This window comes from Momordica charantia (assembly GCF_013281855.1).
Source record: "Momordica charantia cultivar OHB3-1 chromosome 2 unlocalized genomic scaffold, Mcharantia_2.0 BLBB01000002.1, whole genome shotgun sequence".
Lineage (NCBI taxonomy): Eukaryota > Viridiplantae > Streptophyta > Magnoliopsida > Cucurbitales > Cucurbitaceae > Momordica > Momordica charantia.
In genome coordinates, this window is record NW_028275160.1 from 12839463 (window position 1) to 12862293 (window position 22831).

The 22831-nt window shown below is 40.2% G+C and overlaps 2 protein-coding genes across 2 annotated transcripts; both read left to right on the plus strand.

Moving 5' to 3' along the window:
* Nucleotides 1-8922: 8922 nt before the first annotated feature.
* Nucleotides 8923-10629, plus strand: LOC111019601 (protein FAR1-RELATED SEQUENCE 4-like). The gene has a single exon (XM_022295993.2). The coding sequence runs from the start codon at nucleotides 8923-8925 to the stop codon at nucleotides 10627-10629; it is 1707 nt and encodes a 568-aa protein (XP_022151685.2).
* A 9355-nt stretch (nucleotides 10630-19984) lies between these two features.
* On the plus strand, nucleotides 19985-21121 carry LOC148212841 (uncharacterized). The gene has a single exon (XM_088120389.1). The coding sequence runs from the start codon at nucleotides 20255-20257 to the stop codon at nucleotides 21119-21121; it is 867 nt and encodes a 288-aa protein (XP_087976515.1). The 5' UTR covers nucleotides 19985-20254.
* The last annotated feature ends 1710 nt before the right edge of the window (nucleotides 21122-22831 follow it).

Here is a 22831-nt window from a genome sequence, read left to right on the forward strand (position 1 = left end):
GGTGTTTTCTGAACCCAGAAACCCTAAGTGATACCCCACGAGAACCAGAGGGGCGAAGGCGGCGGCGATTGGCGGCGAGACAAAACCCATGAACAGCAATTGGAAAACACCAGTGCTAGCGAGTCAGCAAACGGCGGCGGCGGCGGCGGCGACTGGCAGAGGCGACCGGCAGCGGCTACTGGCGACGGCGGTGGTGGTCGGCAGCGGTGATTTGTGTTGGATAGCAATGAACAAATCCCTAAGGGACAAAACCCTAACGGGCACCAAAACCCGAATGGGCACAAAACCCTAACGGGTACAAAACCCTAACATACATCAAAACCCGAATGGGTACAAAACCCTAATGGGCACAAAACCCTAATGGGCATCAAAACCCTAATGGGCACAAAACCCTAATGGGCATTAAAACCCTAATGGGCACAAAACCTAGAGCTCTGATACCATGTAGACACTAAGGTTGGAGAGAATCCAATATTCTGTATTCTCATTATTAAAGTCTATATATATAGACAAATATACAAGGTTGACCTAATCCTATAAGGAGAAGGTAAAGGACAAATTAATATTAATACAAGAATATAAAATATACTAATATATACTCTAACAATCTCACTAATATATACTCTAACAATCTCCACCATTTGGTGAGCACAAATGTCTGTTAAGCTATTTTTCTCATTTGTCTGAATAATCAACCAATAATGGTCAGCTTCAAATGTCTAAGCATACTTTCATAAGATATAAAAGAATGATATATCCAAACTACCAAAGATACGATCAAGCATCATATAATTAATGATAATAAACCAACAATTCATTGCTACATAACAAGTACAAAAGGGATGAGACTCCCACTCTAAGACCAGTGATAATTACAAAAAGTTACTATAATTGGGAAAAATAAAGATAGAATCATGATTAAGAGAGAGGGAACATCAATAGAAACTAAAAGCCTAATAAAATTCCAAAGCTCAACAGAATTAGCAGAAGTATCACCAAAGATTCTTCTTTTCCTGGCTACCAATTCTTCCACAGTTGCATATCCTATTACCATCATTCAAAAGTTTATACATTTGCTGCAAACTTGTTTTGGGCAAGTAACCAACGGAGCTTTTCTTTGATAATATAAAAAGTAAATAAATAAAATAAAAAATAGAAAAAAACAAGAAGAAGAAGCTAGCAAAGAACCACTCCAGTTGGTACTTACTAAAATATTGTAATTACAACAGAGGGTGGAAAGAGCGCCCAAAGATGCCAGCCAAAATCTTAACTCCCTCCAATATAATTGCAAACTATTCAGTTAAATAAATTTTCTAATTCTTTATCCTTGTAAAATTTAAATTTCGGCAGGAAGAATTAGGTTCAATAACTCCACCTTTTCTATTTTTAGGTAATAAAGCAGCATGTACATCCCAGGAACAGAAATGAACAACGAATAATTGGGAAGTGTAATTAATCCCATTGCTCATGCACTGGTAATTTTTTCTCTCTCTCTTGCAAGTTTGGCACAGATAAAAATTGAGTCTCATTCTAAACATTACTAAACCCAATGGTAATTTTCTTCATTGTAATTTCAAAACCAAAGTGATTATATTTGAAGTAATAACATGAGGTTCATCCTCATCTCCAATTATTCTGTTCTAATTGTTTTTCATACTCACTCTCCTCCAAATTCATTCTCCTTTAGTAAAGTAATTGAACCTTGAGGGGAAAAAAAAAATAGGAGATCCAAGCTAGACAAAAATAGCCAAACCTCCAAAAGAAATGAAGAAAGAAAAAATGCATCACAAAACCATGTAGATGTCTTTCTACAAAAGCACTGACGCCAGCACCATTAAGTAGTTGGCAGACACTCACACATTTATATACCAGCTGAACTTGTTGTGTCCTACAAATAAAACTTGATAATAGCAGAGTACCAAATCATACGCCAAAAGAGAAGAATAAAATAATCAAGTACCTTTTCCTCTTCTTTAAAACTCAGTATGTATATATAGGAAATAGGAACAAACAAGCCCTCAAGATCGGGGAAAATTGACAAAATAAGCCTCCTGCAGGGGCCTTTTAAGTTTTTTAATCGCCCTTCTCAAAACACAAGTTTTCTAATCATTTGCTGACATCACCTACTTTGCCAAACGACCTCCAATGCCCCTCCTTACTTTGGGTACCAAATTTTAGTTTTCCCTCCTCCCTTACTTGGGTAATACGAATAGTCTGTTCCATCTTTAGCGCACTCACACTGCAGCATTCTTCGCTCGACTCAAATTTGACTGTCTTCACCTGCGATTGAAATTACGTTTCTCTAGATCTCGTTATCTTTCTCCTTCGTATTTCGATTGCGACTTGCTAAGGTAACTCTGACCCTGTCGTTTTCAAGCGGTGAGACGAAGTGATTTTGGTTGCAGATTACGACGAAGGAGATTTCATCGTTAACTTTGGGTTAGTGCATTTATCTCTCGAATTGCTTAAGATTTTCGTTTTAATTACCACTATTTTAGCTATTGTTCGTAAGTTCTGTACAACCCCGACGTTGTTCTTCTGTCTCTTTTGCGATTTTTGTGGATTTTTTACACTGCACATCTAGGGCTTTCGAAGAAGGGGAAAATAATACGTAATCGGCGCCAGGAAAATGAATCGATGGAGACTAAAATCGTGTTTTTGAAAACCAATAATACTGGGGGGGGGCTGATGTTGAAATAGCCAGAGCCAAAAGTGAGATCGAGAAATACAATGAACATGAAAGGTCGAGTGTTAGAAAAATCGAGAGCTAGAACATCGAGAGCTAGAAAGATCGAGAGCGAGACATATCGAGAACGAGAGAATCTCCATTGATTTACAATTATCGTGAGTGTGCTAGGAAGAGCGAAATCGAGAATCATCGTGATGGATACAGCGAACTTGAAAAATCGAGAGCTAGAACATCGAGATCGAGAGCGAGAAAGATCGAGAGCGAGAAAGATCGAGAGCGAGAAATATCGAGAGCGAGAAAGATCGAGAGCGAGAAATATCGAGAGCGAGAAAGATCGAGAGCGAGAAATATCGAGAACGAGAGAAACTCCATTGATTTGCAATTATAAGGTGTGAAATAGGTAGAGCAAAATCGAGAGCGGGAAACATCGAGATCTCGCATCGAGAAAAATTACAGTGTTTTACATTTTGTATTTGAACTAGTTGCGTGTTTCCCTTTCCCTGTCTTCTTAATCCGTGATTATGTATCATGTTCAATTATTAAATTTTTGAACTACTTGCGTGTTTCCGTTTCTCTATTTGCTTAATTTGTCATCATATATCTTGTTCAATTTGTTGCAGGTGCACAATGGACCATCAGTTGAGGATTAAGGAGAATGACCGCTTTCCGGCTCAAGCTACCAGCATGTCTCACTTGATCAATGTCAACAGGCTTATCAAGGATACACTCACAGTGGACCAACTTGATATGTTTCGTAGAAGAACAATATTTGGTCGATTTGTCAACTTGGAGATGATGTTCTGCAGTGGTGTAGTTCATCACTTTCTGTCAAGGGAGATTGCTGGGAGCAGTGACGACAGCATGAGTTTCTTAATTGGTGGCAACGTGTTGACATTCTCGAAGGATCAATTCATGCTTATAACGAGATTGTGGCGGCTGCCCGGTAAGCTGGTCCAGAAAAAGATTGGAAAGAATAGGTTGCGGAGGAAGTACTTCAACGATGAAGCCTCCATGCTGCTCGAAGAGTTTGTGGAGGTTTACAAGCAGACTGATTTCGAGGACGACGAGGACGCTGTTAAATTGACATTAATTTTGTACACGGAGCTTGTGATGATGGGAAAGAGCAGAGCAAGTCGAAGGTTGACATCGACTTGTACAACCAAGTCGATGAATTGGACTACTTCAACCATTTGGACTGGGGTTCTGATGTCTGAAGTAGGACAGTTAACGGTCTGAAGCGTGCGATGAATGGAAAAGTTGCGCTATACAAGAACAAAGTAAGAACGAACAAAAAGTATCTAGTAAAGTATAGCCTATCGGAATTTCCGCTTGCGTTTCAGGTAATCAATACGTATGCATACTCGTTGTCTTTGTTTGTGAAAACTTTTTTTAGGTGTGAGACTAAACTGAAATTTTATATTCAGGTGTGGATATACGAGGTTGTCCCATCTCTCATTACTCCCAGTGTCAATCGTTTGAGCGAGACCGCCATTCCCCGGATAATTCGGTATTCGTGCAGTAGAGTCGTCGGTACAAAAGATCTAGAGGAGGAGGTCCTTGGTTCAGCGGTGGTAAGTGATCTATAATATGTTTATTGTTGTCTAGTTGTAATGGTATTTACACTTCCTTATGTTCTTGTGATTTACGTTCAGTTGGTCATATCTTATCCACTCGTGGAGACGGAGCTGGATAAGGACTACCAGAGGTGTCCATTGGACGAAAGAGAGGTGGTTGATTTAAATGCGTCTGGGTGTTCCACCTCCGACAGTGATGATGGACACAATCTTTCCCCCATCACCGACAATCTTGGCGCTGAAGACGATCTCCCACTCGACGATGCGCATTCGTTGGAAACGAATGTACAGGCAATGCCGGATGAGTCTTCGGATATGCCACGTACAGAGGCCGCATCTGAAGGTGGGCAACGGACACCGGTCAAAGTACTTCGACCAAGTACTTCTATTCGGTCGAATGTGGGGCAAAGCACGCGGCAATCACCGCGAGCGACGTCACGCGATGCTTGCCGTACATAACGGCACGACATCTGTCGATCGAATGATAGATTCGGGGCTATGGAGAGAAAGCTGGATCTTTTAGCTTCGGACATGGTGGAAATGAAGACGGATTTGGCGGAGGTCAAGTCCGACTTGAGTGAAATGAAACTCATGCTTCAACGGTTGTGCCAGGTAGCCTTTTCCTATGACTTGGTATAGTTCGTATACTCTATGTATTCATTCAATCGAAGTGCTAATACGTTAGTTCGTTTGCAGATCGATAGGCGAGAGGTGAATATTGGTGTCTCTCCGTCGGATACAGTCCACGTGTCACATCCATTGGTATCCAAGGTTATCCCAGAGCATGATGGGGATGCTGATGACAATCAACCTGGAGGTTCCTATGCTGGAAAGGAGGACGATGTGGTTCCTGTAGAAGCGTCGTTGCATGAAAAGGCAACGGATGGAGTAGAGATGACCATACCCCCATCCTATCTTGGAGATGCAGAACTAGCCAACCCCGCGTGTATTGTCGATTCGGTGGAGTTGGACGTTGCAGTGGTGACACCCATTGTTTCGACAGAGATGGTGGAACTCGAAATGGCACCACCAATAGTACAGGATCCACAAGCAGAGACGACGTCCGATCCAACCTTCGAGCCTCTTGCCTCAACCAACATTGATGGTCCGTGTGGCATGATCCATGGGCCTCGTGAAGCAGAGCATATTGAGTTGGCCCTTACACCAGCGGATACGACCCCCACTACTCAACCTATTCCCACACCTACACCAACATATATGACTCCCACCCCTCAACCTATTCCCACTCTTACACCAGCTGAAAACCCAACCACCCGTCATACGAGTGATCCCGTGGGTTCTACTAACTTCGCGTTAGACAAAATTCCTGAACCGTTGGCCATCGTGCACCAGCCAACTAAGGAGAAGAACCCCTCTCATGGCAAAAAAGGCACCACAATCCGGTTTACGGCACCGCGAGAAGCCCCACTCGTTGTCAGCGGTTCCGCTGTTAACGAACCCACTAAGCCGAAGAAAACCGAACAACAAACCGCTCATAAGCAGTCGGCCAGGAAAATCGAGGTATGGTCCTGCACACCCTTTTCTAAACTTAACAAACTATGTACAGCATAAAAAATTGCCTCTTCCTTGTGTTTTGTAGGTTTCGTATCCCGACGAAACAAGAAGGACCGAGCGTAAGCGGACGAAAACGAAACCATTCAGTCCGGAGAACACGCGTCGGCAGAAGAAGAAGCAGAAGATGGTTGATGTGGATCCCGTACCTGCCAGCCAGGTTAGGCCATTTCGTCCCAAATACAACCCATTGCATAACTTTCCGGATGCCAAGTTTAGGGAGATGATGCGTTGGGTACGGGACCCTGGGAATGACAAAACAATGCGGCCATCTACAACTTGGAATGTGCAGAGCGGATATTCTAGAAGATTCTTCATTAACATCCTCAATCCTAAGGAGAAGGTCGAAGACCCGGTAAGTGATACAACACATCCCATTACCCTATGCCCATTACTGCACTGTGTTTCACCAAACATATCTGCTGTACTCGTGTGTGCAGGAAGCTGCTGCCATTCTATATTTCATTATGAGGAAGCTCGGTAGTCGGCCGCACCTGTGCGTTCATAAGTTTTCTGTCCTGGACGCACTACAAATGGTAAGATAGGTAGTTCATTCATTCACGCATAATATTTGTGTTTCGACGAATCTAATAGTGATTGTGTTGTGTGTGTGTGATGTTGCTGTTATGCAGCAAGTTATTACCGCTGCAGGTGGTCCCTACGCACGAATCAAGGGGAAGGTCGTCCAGGACACGACCAATGCTTGGGACGAGTATAAGGAGTGCATGGATGTCGTGCTGGGTCAGGTGGAAGATTTCATTCCATCCTAGGTGGACGTCGACGTAGTGTACAGCCCGCTCTGTATCAAGGATCACTGGGTCCTAGTTGCGATAGATATGACCCAGTCCGAGATTTTTGTATACGACTCATTGCCAGGCCACATTTCCACGTCGAAGTTGCTGACAGACATGCGGCCGTTGAGTCATACAATCCCATCGCTTTTGTACGCATGTGGGCTGATGGATACGGCCGATTGCAAGCTGAAGAAAACTCCGTGGCGTGTATACCGTCCTACGACCGACACGAGGCAGAAAGGTAGTATAGACTGTGGTATTTTTGCATGTAAATTTCTGGAATATTTTGTGTCGGGTAATAGTTTAGAAACTCTTGTTGAGGCTGAAGTGTCGCACATTAGAAGGCAGTATGCGACACAACTTTGGCATAATGAACCTTACTTTGAATGAACTCAAATTTTTTTTTCCATTGCATCTTTGAAGCTCGCTCTCGATATAAATCGCTCTCGATTTTATCCACTCCCGATCTCGATCTTACTCGATCTAACCCGAACTAACTCGATCAAACTCGCTCTCGATGTTATCCACTCTCAATCTTGATCTTACTCGATCTAACTCGATCAAAATCGCTCTCGATGTTATTCACTCTCGATCTCGATTTAACTCGATCTAACCCTCTCGCTAACTCGATCAAACTCGCTCTCAATGTTATCCACTCTCGATCTCGATCTCGATCTTACTCGATCTAACTCGATCAAAATCGCTCTCGATGATATTCACTCTCGATCTCGATTTAACTCGATCTAACCCTCTCGCTTGAGATCAAGTTAGATCGATCTAACATGATCTCGATTTTGTTATTTCCCCTCTCGACGCGCGCTTTCTCGATATTGTCGTTACAGCGCATGATCACGATCATTCTCGCTCTCGATATCGTTTTTTATTCACAGTCACTTCTACTTCTTTTCTTTTCACACACGTCGTCAGATGCATTTAATGCGATGTGGCTGTTTGAACTGCGTGGCAGAGTGTAATGGTAATAACATGTCATTCACCAATGCACTCGCATTAAATTTATTTATTTTATTTTGTCAGACAATTTTTCCCAATATGAAAAAAAAACTCATTAAACCCATCCGAGCCCCCCCCCCCCCCAACTGCATTAATTTCCTTTTCTTCTTCTTCTTCTTCTCCTCCTCCTTGCTCGGTTGTTGAAGCATCAGAAGGACATTGATTGCATTACACTTCTTTATCACGCTGTAAGCACTCTCTCACAACCATTAATGTGTATTCACGTGTTAAATTAAATATTATGATGATTGATTAATACATCCCCAGACTTTTACCTTTACCAACATTCCCTGTCACGTTTTTTTTTTAACTATCCCACACTCACTGAACTAGATAGGTACGTATTAAATAGCAACCGTTTGAGGACTCTGTGGCCTACATGTTTTGTTCGATAATCTAAAATGCATGTACGTATTTGTCCCCCCTTCTATAATGCAGGATGGTGATTGGTAAAAGTTTATTCATAAGATTTGGTGGTACGTGGGAAGACAACACAAATTCGTATGTCGGCGGTGAGCTGAAAGGAATAATTGTCCCACTTACAGTAGCGTACAAAGAACTGAAAAATCGGTTGTACAGACTGATGAAAGTCGACCAGAATGGGTACGACCTGGTAATTAGGGTACCGTACCACTTGGCATGCGATTCACCGCCAATGTTCGTAACGGATAACGATGACCTCCGATTTGCATTAGTCCAAGAACAGGTTTCTAAAGTCCCACTATTTGTATCGACCGTCCCCCGCGAAAGTATTGACATACAATCATCTAGATTAAACCAAGATGGAGAGCAGTCCATTCCTAATGGAGGATTTGTACCGGAAGAAGGTTCCACGGGAGTAGATGAGTGGGGGTTGAACGACGTATACATGCAGGACATGTACAGTTCAGACTGTATATACACTCAAGACTCGGAATTGGTCGCCCCCGCGACACGCATGCCTCCCGTAATGCACGTCTCATCAGATGAGATAAATAATACAGCACAAGTAAAACATGCAAGTCCTCATACTGTACATGTATTCTTATTTGATGAATTAAATAATACATCACAAGTACGACATGCAAGTCCTTTGACAGATCATGTTTTCCCATCAGTAGAACCCTCATCCAGTGACCCTCGTAATGTTGGTGATCACCAAATACCAGTACCTCAATCCCCAAGCACCGTGACTATAAAATAGGCCACAAGGTACAACCTTTTACCAGACGGATCGGAACTGCACGTGGGGAAGATATTCGTTTCAAAGCAAGACCTGCGTATAGTGCTGTCAAATGCAGCGATGCGATCTAATCGTGAATACAAGGTTAGTAGGTCAACGAAATCAAAGTTCACTGTTCGCTGCATTGACAATACATGCAATTGGAGGGTTGCGGCCCACTCCGTCGGTAAATCTTCGATATTTTGTATATCAAAGTATGTAGATGCACACACCTGCACGATTGACAGTGTGAACCATGACCACAAACAGGCGAGCAGCTGGGTCGTAGCGAATCTTATTAAGGATAGAGTTGCTGGAACCGGTCGTATTTACAAGATAAAGCATATTAAGGAGGATGTCCGTAAAGAGTACGGGGTGAACATAAGTTATGACAAGGCCCATCGAGTACGAGAGTTAGCATACGCTATTGTTAGGGGCAGACTGGAGGACTCCTACATGCATCTCCATGCGTACGGTGAAGCGATAAAAATAGAGAATCCAGGTACTATTTTCCACCTCGAGACTGAAGGTTCGCTTAACTTCAAATACCTGTTCATGACATTGGGTGCCAGCATTAGAGGGTTTCAGTCAATCACAAGGCGTGTAATTATGGTTGATGGCACACATTTGAAGGGGAAGTTCAAAGGAGTGCTACTAATAAGTGTCGCCATGGACAGGAATAATCAAATATATCCACTTGCATTCGCAATTGTAGACAACGAAAGCGATGCATCGTGGAAGTGGTTTATGAAGAACTTGAAGGACATGATCGGAGACCAACAAGAACTTGTATTCATATCTGATCGACATGTAAGTATCACCAATGCAACAAGTGAGATATTCCCGGACGCATCCCATGCTATATGCACTTATCACCTAGGGAACAATATAAAGTCTCGATTCAAGAATGCTGCATTTTACAAATTGTATCAGGATGCAGCGTATGCGTATCGGAAGTCACAATTCACGTACTACTGGAACCAAATACTATCGATTGGATCGGGTTCACTTGCCAAATACTTACAAGAAATTGGGATAGAACGGTGGGCCCGATGCTACCAAGTTGGTAGAAGATATGAAAACATGACGACAAACAGCGCTGAGTCGGTAAATGCCCTCCTTCGAGAGGCTAGAGAGTTACCTATCACTAAGATTGTCAAGTTCATCCGCGAATTGCTACAAAGATGGTTCCACGAAAGAAGGACTCACTGGTCCACCCAAAACACCTCTCATTCAGACTATGCAAAAGAGCGACTTGCAGTACAGTTTGAGAAGTCTCGTCGCTACACAGTCAAACCAGTCGACTGGTACATGTTTCATGTTGAGGACGGTGGCCTGGACGGGACGGTTGATTTGAATGACCGTACATGTACATGCATGAAGTTCCAGTACATGGGCATTCCATGTTCGCACGCAATTGCAGCAGCGAGGCACAAGAATATAAATTGCCACACGTTGATCGATCCATGCTACAGTGTGGACTCCCTAATTGGTGCCTACGCCGAACCAATCTTACCAGTAGGCCACATGTCGGAATGGAAAAGGCCAGCTGATTACCAGCCTATTCCCGTCCAACCACCACGACTTGTTAAACGTGCAGGCCGACGTAGAATGCAACGGATCGCCTCAACCGGTGAGCGTCATGTAGTGAACAAGTGTTCTCGATGCGGTACATCAGGTCACAATAGACAGACATGTACTAACCCAATTACGCAGGCACGGACATCTGGATGCATATATGGGGGGGACGGTGTAAGTCAATCAGATAGGGCAGTTCCTCCTCTATGAGAACACCCAACTTCTGTAGTAGTATATATATTTGTTCTTCAGTATCTGGAATCTGTCTCGCTTTATGGCTTATTTTGTCTCGCTCTCGTTGTCCCGATCTCGCTGTCTCGCTCTCGTTGACTCATTATCATTGACTCGATCTCGCTGTCTCGCTCTCGTTGACTCGTTCTCATTGACTCGATCTCGCTGTCTCGCTCAGGTTGACTCGATCTCGTTGACTCGATCTCGTTGTCTCGATCTCGATGTCTCGCTCTCGATGTCTCGCTCTCGCTTTCTTGCTCTCGCTGTGTCGATGTTATGCTCTCGATCTCATTCGATGTCGTTCTTCTCCATGTATATTTATAATATCGCAAAGATAAATAACAACCTATCTTTCTCGCTATCTCGCTTTCTAAATTTCTCGACTTCTCTCTTTCTCGCTATCTCGCTTTCTAAATTTCTCGATTTCTCTCTTTTTCGCTATCTCGCATTCTAAATTTCTCGATTTCTCTCTTTCTCGCTATCTCGCGTTCTAGACGTATGTATCCATACCCTCTTATCTTATAATTAAGAGGTTAGTAAGAGGGAGGAAGGGTGGTTAATTAATGCGCCCTTTCAAATCCTCAGTCTCATTTGTCTTTCCACCTTTCCAATGCAGTAATTAATTACTCTTCCTCTTCCTTCCTACCCGTTATCCCAATTTTCGATTTAATTATTTTTTCAATTTTCCATGAAACCAACCAAGAATTTCTCTATATATAGATACCACAAAGTACACAACAACGACATCCAGATTAGAAGTATCTATCTATCTATCTAACATTTATTAGAAGCAAACATGTCAACATCTTACAAGTCGGACGGTTCCTCTTCCGACGGAGCAACCAGTCCTATCTCAAACCATCCCTCCTCCTTCACGGAGAACGGAGTGCCAATTAACGGTCCTCTTCAACAAGCACGGGAAGAAAACGACCAGCTCAAGAGAGAGCTACGTCGAACGCAACACGAGCTCAACAACACGAGGTATAAGTTAGCCCGGGTTGAAGAAACGCGGGACTTGCTGGAGGGACTGCTGAAGGAAGAGAAGGAGGAACGACTTAGTCTGGAGGACAGAGTGGATCAGTTACTGGCCCGTCTACGCCGTAATAATAATAATAATTTTTAAAATCTCATTTTAGTAGTAGCTTATGGTTGTTGTTTTATTTAAGCTACTAAAAAAAACTTTTTGTAATGGGATGGATGGATGGAGCCCCTGTTTCCTACTTTAATGAATCAATTATTATTATTTTTGTTGTTACTGCTTACTTACTTTCTCAATATCCTACAGTCTTCTTTCTCTTACACGTTAATTCTCGTTCGTGATAAATTTCGATGATTTTCATTGTACTTCTAAAATTTATTTATCCTTATTGTCATCACGGTCGCTTACTTATTACTATTTCTTCCACATTATTATATATCCACTTATATGCTGTTAATCGTTCACGATGACGTCTCATTTTTGTTCAAGCTCATTCTCGTTCAAGCTTATTCACGATCTCTTTCGTTATTTGTTTTGCACTCTCGCTGCTATTTTCCACTGCACCCGTTTATTCTCAATAGACTGAAATCGAATAAGTATAAAAAAAATAAATAGATGCAGCCTTTAATTTAAAGAACATCAACCAACAATTGCAAGAATTACATTTCATGTCTTTTCATCTTTCTCGCTCTCATTCATGCACGTTCTCGATCAAGCCCATGCACGCTCTAGATGTATGCTCTCGATCAAGCTCATGCACGCTCTCGCTGTACGCTCTTGATCAAGCTCATGCACGCCTCTCGATCTCGATCACGATCAACCTCATTCACGCTCTCGCTGTACGCTCTCGATCAAGCTCATGCACGCTCTCGATCTCAATCAGATCTCGCTCTCGCTCATGAACGCTTTTGATCTCCCTCTCGCTAATGAACGATCTCGATCTATAACATACTCCAAGTAGCTATCCATATCCATTTAACGCTTTAACGATCTCCTTCTTCTTGCCTTCACGCCCTGTCCGTCAGCTTCTCTCCCTCCACGTCTAAAAATCAACAACCCAGTAAACAAACAAATAAATAACTTATATGCGAACAAGCCCAACGAAACATTTCAAAACAAAGACCGATGGATAATGAAGTTTGAGCATCGACAGTCAGTAGCCTGTAGATGATAGAAGCAAGTTGCAACCCTAATAGTGAGAGAGAAATGGAAGATCGATAGATGCTGGAGTTCAAGCATCGAGAGTTGCCTGTAGATGAGAGAAGCAAAACAAGGGAAAAAAATGAGAGAGAAATGGAGTGTTAGGCCCCAAGTGGGAGGAGGGAAAACTAAAATTTGGGTACCCAAAGTAAGGAGGGGCATTGGAGGTCATTTGGCAAAGTAGGTGATGTCAGCAAATGATTAGAAAACTTGTGTTTTGAGAAGGGCGATTAAAAAACTTAAAAGGCCCCTGCAGGAGGCTTATTTTGTCAATTTTCCCCAAGATCAGTATACATCAAAGGGACAAACACTGTTGAGAATGGAGCCAAATTAAAAGAGACAATGAAGGGGCTTAAATACAGAAGGCCCAATACATTTTGATTACTTCTTATTGAAGTTTAGTTATATAATTTTTATGTAAAATTATTATCCTTGCCGCCCCATTATTTTAACAACCCCAAGAGAGAATTTTTTTTACTGAGATTTCATACAGAGGGTCATCTTCTTCGTGGGTTTCTGTGAGGGTTTTTTTACAGAGAGTTATGTGAGTAAAAATTTGTGAGAAATTTTATGTTCAATCTCCATTGAAGAGTTTTAGAAGCTTGTAAGAGTGATTCATGAGTATTTTTCTTTGAGAAAAAAGTTAGAAAAATCATTGTAGAGCGTTTGTAAACTCTTGAAGATTCTCCTGGCATTTAGTGGAACCTGCAACGATAGCAGAGAACTGGGCGTAGCCCACATTGGGTGAACCAGTATAAATCTGGTGTCGATTTCTCTTCCCTATATTTTATTGTTCTTGTTGCTTGAGGTTTAGGTTGATTTATTTATTTTTTGAGCATAGTTTCGATTTGATTTATTTCTATTATAATTGGAACCAGAACCTGATCTGAAATTAGTTTGCATATATTGTTTGGAATTGTGATTGAGTAATACTTGTTAGCTTGTTTTATCCCTAACAAGTGGTATCAGAGCGAGGTTGAAGAACAATGGCAGGGGACGACAAATTGGTCACTTTTAATGGGTCGTATTTTTCGTTTTGGAAAAATCAGGTATTAGATTACTTGCACTCGAAAGAGTTGGAATTGCCATTAGAAGGAAAGCCAGATGATATGGGAGAAAAAGAATGGAAGAAGTTGGACAGGAAAGTGTTGGGTACGATTCGCCTGACATTAACTAAAAATGTTCAGACCAGCATGGCGAAGGAGATGACCACAATGGGGTTGATGAATGCCCTGGCCAACATGTATGAAAAACCTTCGGTAAATAATAAGGTGTATCTTGGAACTAAATTTTTTAATTTGAAAATGGCTAAAGGTACATCTATTACTGCCCATTTAAATGAGTTTGACGCGTTGATTAATAAACTGGTAGCTGTTGATTTAGAATTCAGTGATGAAGTTTATGCTATTTTGTTATTAAGATCTTTGCCTGATAGTTGGGAACCCATGCGAGCTGCTATTTCGAATTCTTGTGGGAAAGAGAAATTGAAATTTGAAGATGTTAGAGATGCAGCTCTTGCAGACGAAATTCGTAGGAAGGACTCTGGTATCGCTTCTACTTCTGGTTTAGTATTGAATGTGGACAGTGGAAGAAATAATAATAGAGGTTATGGGAATCAAGGCAAGTCGAAAAACAACAGAAGCAGGTCGAGAAACAATAGGTTTGAGTGTTGGAATTGTGGTAAGACTGGACACTTGAAGAGGAATTGTAAGGCCCTGAAGAAAAATGAAGGGAATGAAGCTGGTGCTAATGTTGCTGAGCAGATACATGATGCTTTGGTTCTTGCAGTTGAAAGCGCTTATGACACATGGGTGATGGATTCAGGTGCGTCTTTTCATATACAGGACAATGTGACATTCTTGAAAATTATATTGCAGGAAATCATGGAAAGGGCTATCTTGCCGATGGAGAGCCTTTGGATATCATTGGTATCGGTGACGTGAATTTAAAAATGGCAAATGGTTCAATTTGAAAAATTCGCAACGTACGTCACGTTCAGAATATGATGAAAAACTTGATTTCTATAGGGTAGTTGGATAATGAAGGATGTGAAATATCCTTTGGTTAAGGAAGCTGGAAAGTTACAAAGGGTGCCATGGTGATTGCTCGAGGAAGCAAGTCAGGAACTTTGTATGTCAACAGCGATGATAAAGACATGGTGGCTGTTGTAGATCATTCGAGCCATACTTAATTATGACATAACAGACTAGGACATATGAGTGAAAAAGGTATGAAAATTCTTCACTCTGCAGGGAAGTTACAGGGACTTAAGGCAGTTGACCACAAGCTGTGTGAAGGTTGTGTATTTGGGAAGCAGAAACGTGTCAGTTTCTCAAAAACAGGTGCAGCGCCAAAGCCTACGAAATTGGAGCTGGTTCACACTGGTGTGTGGGGGCCTTCTGAAGTTTCTTCTCTTGGAGGTTCCAGATACTATGTGACCTTCATAGATGACTCAAGCAGGAAGGTATGGACTTATTTTCTCAAACATAAGTCTGATTTATTTTTTGTTTTCAAAACTTGGAAAGCTATGGTTGAGAATGAGACAGGTCTGAAAATTAAAAGCTTGAGGTCAGATAATGGTGGTGAATATGTTGATGGAGAATTTAAAAAGTATTGTGCAGACAGTGGAATTGTGATGGTAAAGACTATTCCAGAGACACCACAGTAGAACGGTGTGACAGAGAGAATGAACAGGACGTTGAATAAGCGTGCCAGGAGCATGAGATTACATGCGAGATTGCCTAAGATGTTCTGGGCAGAGGCAATCAACACTGTAACCTATCTGATCAATAGGAGCCCGACCACATCACTAGACTTCAAATTGCCTGAAGAATTCTAGAGCGGTAAACAGGTAAACCTTTCTCATTTAAAGGTTCTTGGCTGTGTATCTTACCTTCACATTGATGCTGCAGACAGGAGTAAACTGGATGCTAAATCCAAGAAGTGTTATTTTCTTGGTTATATATATCGGAGCTGAGATGGGCTATAGGTTTTGGGATGACCAAAACAAGAAAATTATTAGAAGTAAGAACGTGATCTTCAATGAGGATGTTCTGTATAAGGACAGAGCAAATGATAAATTTGAAAAGTCAGAGTCAAATGAAAGTACATAAGAGAAGACTAGGTACATAAGTCTTCCCACAGTTGAGACCAAGACAACAAGAATTGAAGATCATAGTACAACTACTCCGGAGGAACCAGTTGTGGAATCTGAGGAACAAGTTATTGAACCTAATGGACCAGTTGTTGAACTGAAGAAGTTTAGAGAACACCACCTACAACAGTTAGGAGATCTAGCAGAACTATCAGACCACCACATAGGTATTCCCCTACTTTGAACTATATATTATTGACTGATAAGGTGAACTTGAATGTTATAAAGAAGCAGTTCAGTTGGAAGATTCTGTCAAGTGGGAGTTAGCCATGAAAGATGAGATGAATTCTCTTATGACGAATCAGACATGGCAACTTACTGAGTTACCAAGAGGTAAGAAAGCTTTGCAGAACAAATGGGTGTATAGAATCAACAGGAGCCCAATGGTAGCAAAAGATATAAAGCAAGGCTTGTAGTCAAAGGCTTTCAACAAAAAGAAGGTATTGACTTTAATGAAATTTTTTCTCCAGTAGTTAAATTAACTACTATTAGAATTGTATTATCGATAGTGGCAGAAGAAGATTTGTTTATGGAACAAATGGATGTAAAAACAGCTTTTCTTCACGGTGATTTGGAAGAAGAAATTTACATGGAGCAGCCACAGGGATTTACATTACAGGGGCAGGAGAAAATGGTTTGTAAACTTCAGAGAAGCCTGTATGATCTCAAACAGGCTCCCAGACAGTGGTACAAGAAGTTTGACAATTTTATGTGCAATAATAGATTTCAGAGGTGTCAGGCAGATCATTGTTGCTACATAAGAACTCAGGGTAACTCTTCTATTATTTTATTACTATATGTTGATGATGTGTTAATAGCAGGACCAAACAAATAGGAAATTCTAAAGATAAAGGTTGAATTATCTGGAGAATTTGATATGAAAGATTTGAGAGCTGCCAAACAAATCCTAGGGATGAGAATCGAGAGAAAAGATGATACGTTAACATTGTCACAGGAAGAATATGTAAAAAAGGTGCTAAACAGATTTTACATGGGAGATGCAAAACCTGTGAGTACTCCTTTAGCTTGTCATTTTAAATTATCTAAGGAGCACTCACCCACTACTTTGCAAGAAAGAGATTATATGGCTAGAATTCTATACACTTCATCTATAGGTAGCCTGATGTATGCCACGGTTTGCACAAGACCAGATATTGCACATGCATTGGGAGTTGTTAACAGGTATATGAATAATCCAAGGAAGCAGCATTGGGAGGCTGTAAAGTGGATCTTGAGATACTTGAGAGGAACGACTGATTATGCTCTACATTTTAAAAGGTCAGATTTTAAATTGTAGGGCTATGTTGATGCAGATATGGCAGGTGATACAGATGGCAGAAAAAGTACTACCGGGTATGTATTTACTTTGGGTAATATTGCTATTAGTTGGGTCTCTAGATTGTAGAAAATAGTAGCACTTTCTACTACAGAAGCTGAGTATGTTGCAATTACTGAGGCAAGTAAAGAGATGATATGGCTTCAGTCCTTTTTAGAAGAACTTGGTTTGAAATTGGGAAAAGGGACTTTGCATTGTGACAGTCAGAGCGCTATTCATTTAGCAAAGAATCCTGTATTTCATTCGAGAACGAAACATATACAGATAAGGTACCATTTTATTAGATCAGCTTTTGGAAGATGGGGTGCTGGTGCTTGAAAAGATTCCAGGAAGTGAAAATCCAGCAGATATGTTTACCAAGGCTGTCTCTGTTGATAAACTGAAGTTATGCGCAACTTCAGTTGGACTTCTCCACAAGTAGAGAGGAGTCGCTACCGTTGCAAGAGAGACGTGATACTTGTTTTGTCTCCAAGTGGGAGATTGTTGAGAATGGAGCCAAATTAAAAGAAAGAATGAAGAGGCTTAATGGGCTTAAATACAAAAGGCCCAATACATTTTGATTACTTCTTATTGAAGTTTAGTTATATAATTTTTATGTAAACTTATTATCCTTGCCGCCCCATTATTTTAACAACCCCAAGAGAGAGAGTTTTTTTTAGTGAGATTTCATATAGAGGGTCATCTTGTTAGTGGGTTTCCATGAGGGTTTTTTTACAGAGAGTTCTGTGAGTAAAATTTTGTGAGAAATTTTATGTTCAATCTCCATTGAAGAGTTTTAGAAGCTTGTAAGAGTGATTTGTGAGCATTTTTCTTTGAGAGAAAAGTGAGAGAAATCATTGTAGAGCGTTTGTAAACTCTTGAAGATTCTCCTGGCATTTAGTGGAACCTGCAACGGTAGCAGAGAACTGGACGTAGTCCACATTGGATGAACCAGTATAAATCCGGTGTCGATTTCTCTTCCCTATATTTTATTGTTCTTGTTGCTTGAGGTTTAGGTTGATTTATCCACTCTTTGAGCATAGTTCCGATTTGATTTATTTCTGTTGTAATTGGAACCAGAATTTGATCTGGGATTAGTTAGCATATATTGTCCAGCATATATTGTCTGGAATTGTGATTGAGATAATATTGTCTGGAATCTGTTGGAATTAATTTAATTGATTCCATTAAATGGGTAACAATTTATGATAAATTAAATGTACTACTATTCATGGGAAAAATAAGTTGTCTAATTAGGTCCCATAAACTTCCTATTTGTTGTGTGGCCCGCTGGGCAGATACCAGCCCGTTGATCCTAGGGGATTATGGGAAACCCTAGAATCAACTTATAAATACAGGGTTATGGTCCCCAATATATTCTGCTTCTTTAGTCTCCTATTCCCCATCCAATAGAGAGTATTGCCCATCTTTGGTCTAAGGCTGCATAGTTGAGGAAGACCCAAACCATGCAGATATTGCTACAAGAATTTGGAATCTCTACTCATGGATTCAGGTAATTCGAAATAACTTATAGTTCTTTAGCCTACTCCCATACATAGATCTTATATAAAGTTTTTTGTTTTCTAACAAGTGGTATCAGAGCCTGATTTGCATGGTTGTTTGCTAAATATTTGATTGTTGTTTATGAATAAATTTGTTGGTTTTTCCTATAGTCAAATTTATTATTAAACAGCATGAATTATTAGAACTATTTGGATTGATTAGTTATTGGACAATTTTGAATAATTTAATTTGAAAGTCGTCTGAATTTATTGATTTGATGAAGTTTGATATATACGTTCTCCCCAATATTTTCCAAATCGACCGTATTATAATCAATTCAGTTATTGTTTAAAAAAAATCAAAGATGGGCGTGAAGATTCAATTTAATAAAGAAAGAATTTTTTTTAGAATGGGCTCCTGAGTTGATTCAATTAGAAAGAGAAAAAGAAAAAGAAAAAGAATGCGGCGGCACTCCACTGGAGGAGTGCCGCCATGAGGCTGCTGTACACCCTAGCAAAGTGATATTTATATTTTTTTCCCTCCTTTTCCTTTCCTTTTGCCTGATTTATTTTTATAAATATTCTTTATATTTATAATCTGTAATAAATTTTTGGGCATAAAAGTATGGAGGACAGTTTTTTATTACTATTTTTTTATTGTGCTAATAAAGGTTGACTATTACGGTGAATAAATTTATATTTAATTTATTGGTAGCACAATTTGTCTAATTTCTTTAAATGTTTTGATGCGTGAAATATGCTACCAAAGTCGTCTCTATTTTATAAATTGGAACATTTAAAGTTCTTAGATGTAGTGTATTTCTTGCTTATGCGGATTGTGGTCGGCCTAAAGGAAGGTTGCAATTTGGGCCGAAAACAAATACACATGCAATGATAAATATGGATAACATAAGGTTGTGTCCTTGAAGTTGTTAGTCGGCCCAAAGAAAGGCTATCATCTAAAAGGAATGAGTTATTAATGTTTCATTATTGTACTGAGAGTATCACTAGCAAATTAACATTTTTGTCCAAAGACTAAATGTAAATGTTGCATTAGGTATCTCACTTGTCCTCATAAAGTTTATTTAGAATGTCATTAATATTTATATATATCTGTGTGACATTACTTACTATATTGAGCTTGTGTTCTTTATACAGTTAAGGTTGCTAATTCTGATAATATGTCCACTCAAGTCAACAACATTCCTAAACTGAATGGGGCTAATTTTAAGGACTGGAAAGAAGACATCCTGATAGTACTTGGGTGTATGGATTTAGACCTTGCATTAAGGGTAGACCATCCTACTTCAACTAAGGAAAATCCTAATAAGGTTGAAATTGAAAAGTGGGATAGGTCTAATCGCATGTGTCTAATGATCATGAAGCGCTCAATTCCATAAACATTTAGAGGCTCTATTGTTGAGGGAACGAATGCCAAAGGCTTTCTAAAAGAAATGGAGCAGTACTTTACCAAAAACGATAAGGCAGAGGCGAGTACCCTTATGGCAAAACTCACCTCTTCAAGATACATTGGTGAAGGAAACATAAGGGAATACATAATGCAAATGTCAAATGTTGCAACAAAACTTAAGACACTTAAGTTGGAAGTTTCTGAAGACTTTTTAGTGCATTTAGTTTTGAACTCTCTTCCAGCAGAGTATAGCCACTTTAGGGTGAGTTACAACACTCAGAAGGATAAATGGTCCCTGAATGAGCTAATCTTTCACTGTGTTCAAGAGGAAGAGAGGATGCAGCGAGAGAAGACAGAAAGTGTTCACATGGCTTCTACCTCAAAGAGTGTAAAAAGAAAGAGAGTGAATAATGCTGCGGAATCTTCTAAGCAGAAAAAGGAAAAGAAACATGATTCAGGACCTGTTTGTTTCTTCTGTAAAAAGACTGGGCACATGAAAAAACAATGTGCCAAATATGCTGCATGGCTACTAAAGAAGGGCATGTTTCTCTCCCTTGTTTGTTCTGAGATTAATCTAGCTTCTGTACCTATGCATACGTGGTGGGTAGATTCAGGTGCTACTACTCACATAAGTGTATCTATGCAGGGTTGCATTTGGAGCCGACCACCAAGTGATGCTGAGGCTTTCATCTACGTGGTTGACGGCAATAGGGCAAAAGTAGAAGCAATAGGAACATTTAGATTATCTTTGGGAACTGATTTTCATTTGGATTTGTTTGAGGAATATAGGGCAAAAGTAAAAGAAACAAACAAGAGGAATATAGGTGCTGAAAGAGCTAAAGAAGTCCTAGAACTGATACATACTGACATATGCGGACCATTCCCTACTGCTTCATGGAATGGACAATAGTATTTTATCACGTTCATCGATGATTATTCAAGATACTGCTACCTATATTTAATTCATGAGAAATCTCAAGCTCTGGCATGTTCAAATCTTTTAAAGTAGAAGTTGAACTTCAACTTAACAAGAAGATTAAAACCCTCAGATCTGACCGTGGAGGAGAATATTATGGTCGATATGATGGATCAGGTGAACAACGTCGAGGACTCTTTGCGCTTTTCCTTGAACAATGTGGCATAGTTCCTCAGTACACGATGCTTGGGAAACCTAGCATGAATGGAGTTGCTGAGGGGAGAAATAGGACTCTTAAAGATATGGTAAGAAGTATGATTGCTCATTCTTCTTTGCCAGAGTCTCTTTGGGGAGAAGCATTAAAAACCGCAGTATACATACTTAACAGAGTGCCTAGCAAAGCAGTAAACAAAACCCCATATGAGCTGTGGATAGGAAAAAGACCCAGCCTAAGGCATTTACATATTTGGGGATGTCCAGCAGAAGCAAGGCCTTATAAGCCAAATGAAAAGAAACTGGACTCAAGAGCCATAAGTTGATACTTTGTTGGGTATGTTGAGCGCTCTCGGGGCTTTAAGTTCTATAATCCCACATCAAGAACTTTTTTCGAGACGGGAAATGCTCGATTTCTTGAGAATATTAAGTTTGAGGGGAGAAATAAAAGTAAAGATGTTGTCTTTGAAGAAGAAAATGCTACTATCATGAATGATGTGGTTACTTTACCTACCATTGTCAGTAAAGTAGTTTTAGATAATGACACTCAAGATAAAGTTCCAACGCTCGATGTCATTACCTCTCAAGACAACACTGAGGACACATCACCCTTCCCTATAGATCAACCTCAACATACTCAAGAAGTGTCATTAAGAAGATCCACTAGAGAAAGAAGAAGTGCAATACCAGATGATTATATTGTATTTCTTCAAGAACATGAGGATAGCATTGGCCTTACAGAAAATGATCCTATCAATTTTCAACAGGCAATGAAAAGTTCTAAGGTAGATAAGTGGATTGAGGCCATGCAAGATGAGATGAAATCTATGAGTGACAATGGCGTTTGGGATCTAGTTGAGTTGCCTGCAGGAAAGAAACCTATTGGTTGTAAATGGATATTTAAAACCAAAAGGGATTCAAAAGGCAACATTGAAAGATATAAAGCACGTCTTGTTGCAAAAGGTTTCACTCAAAAGGAAGGCATTGATTACAAAGAGACTTTCTCTCTAGTTTCCTCGAAAGACTCTTTTAGAATTATTATGGTACTGGTAGCACATTTTGACTTAGAGTTACATCAGACGGATGTTAAGACAGCTTTTCTCAATGGAGACATTGTTGAAACCATTTACATGGAGCAACCAGATAACTTTGAATAAGGAAATCCATAGTCAATGATTTGTAGACTAAAAAATCCATCTATGGACTCAAGAAAGCTTCCCGTCAATGGTACCACAAATTTCATAATGTCATTACTTCTTTTGGTTTTGAAGCTAATGTAGTTGATAAATGTATGTACCGCAAGAACAGTGGGAGTAAATATATTTTCCTATTATTATATATAGATGACATCTTATTGGCTTGCAACGATTTAAACCTGCTACAAGAAACCAAGAACTTTCTGACAAAACATTTTGAGATGAAAGATCTTCGCAATGGCTCTTTTGTTTTGGGTATACAGATATTGTGAAATCGTTCTCAAGGTATCTTAGG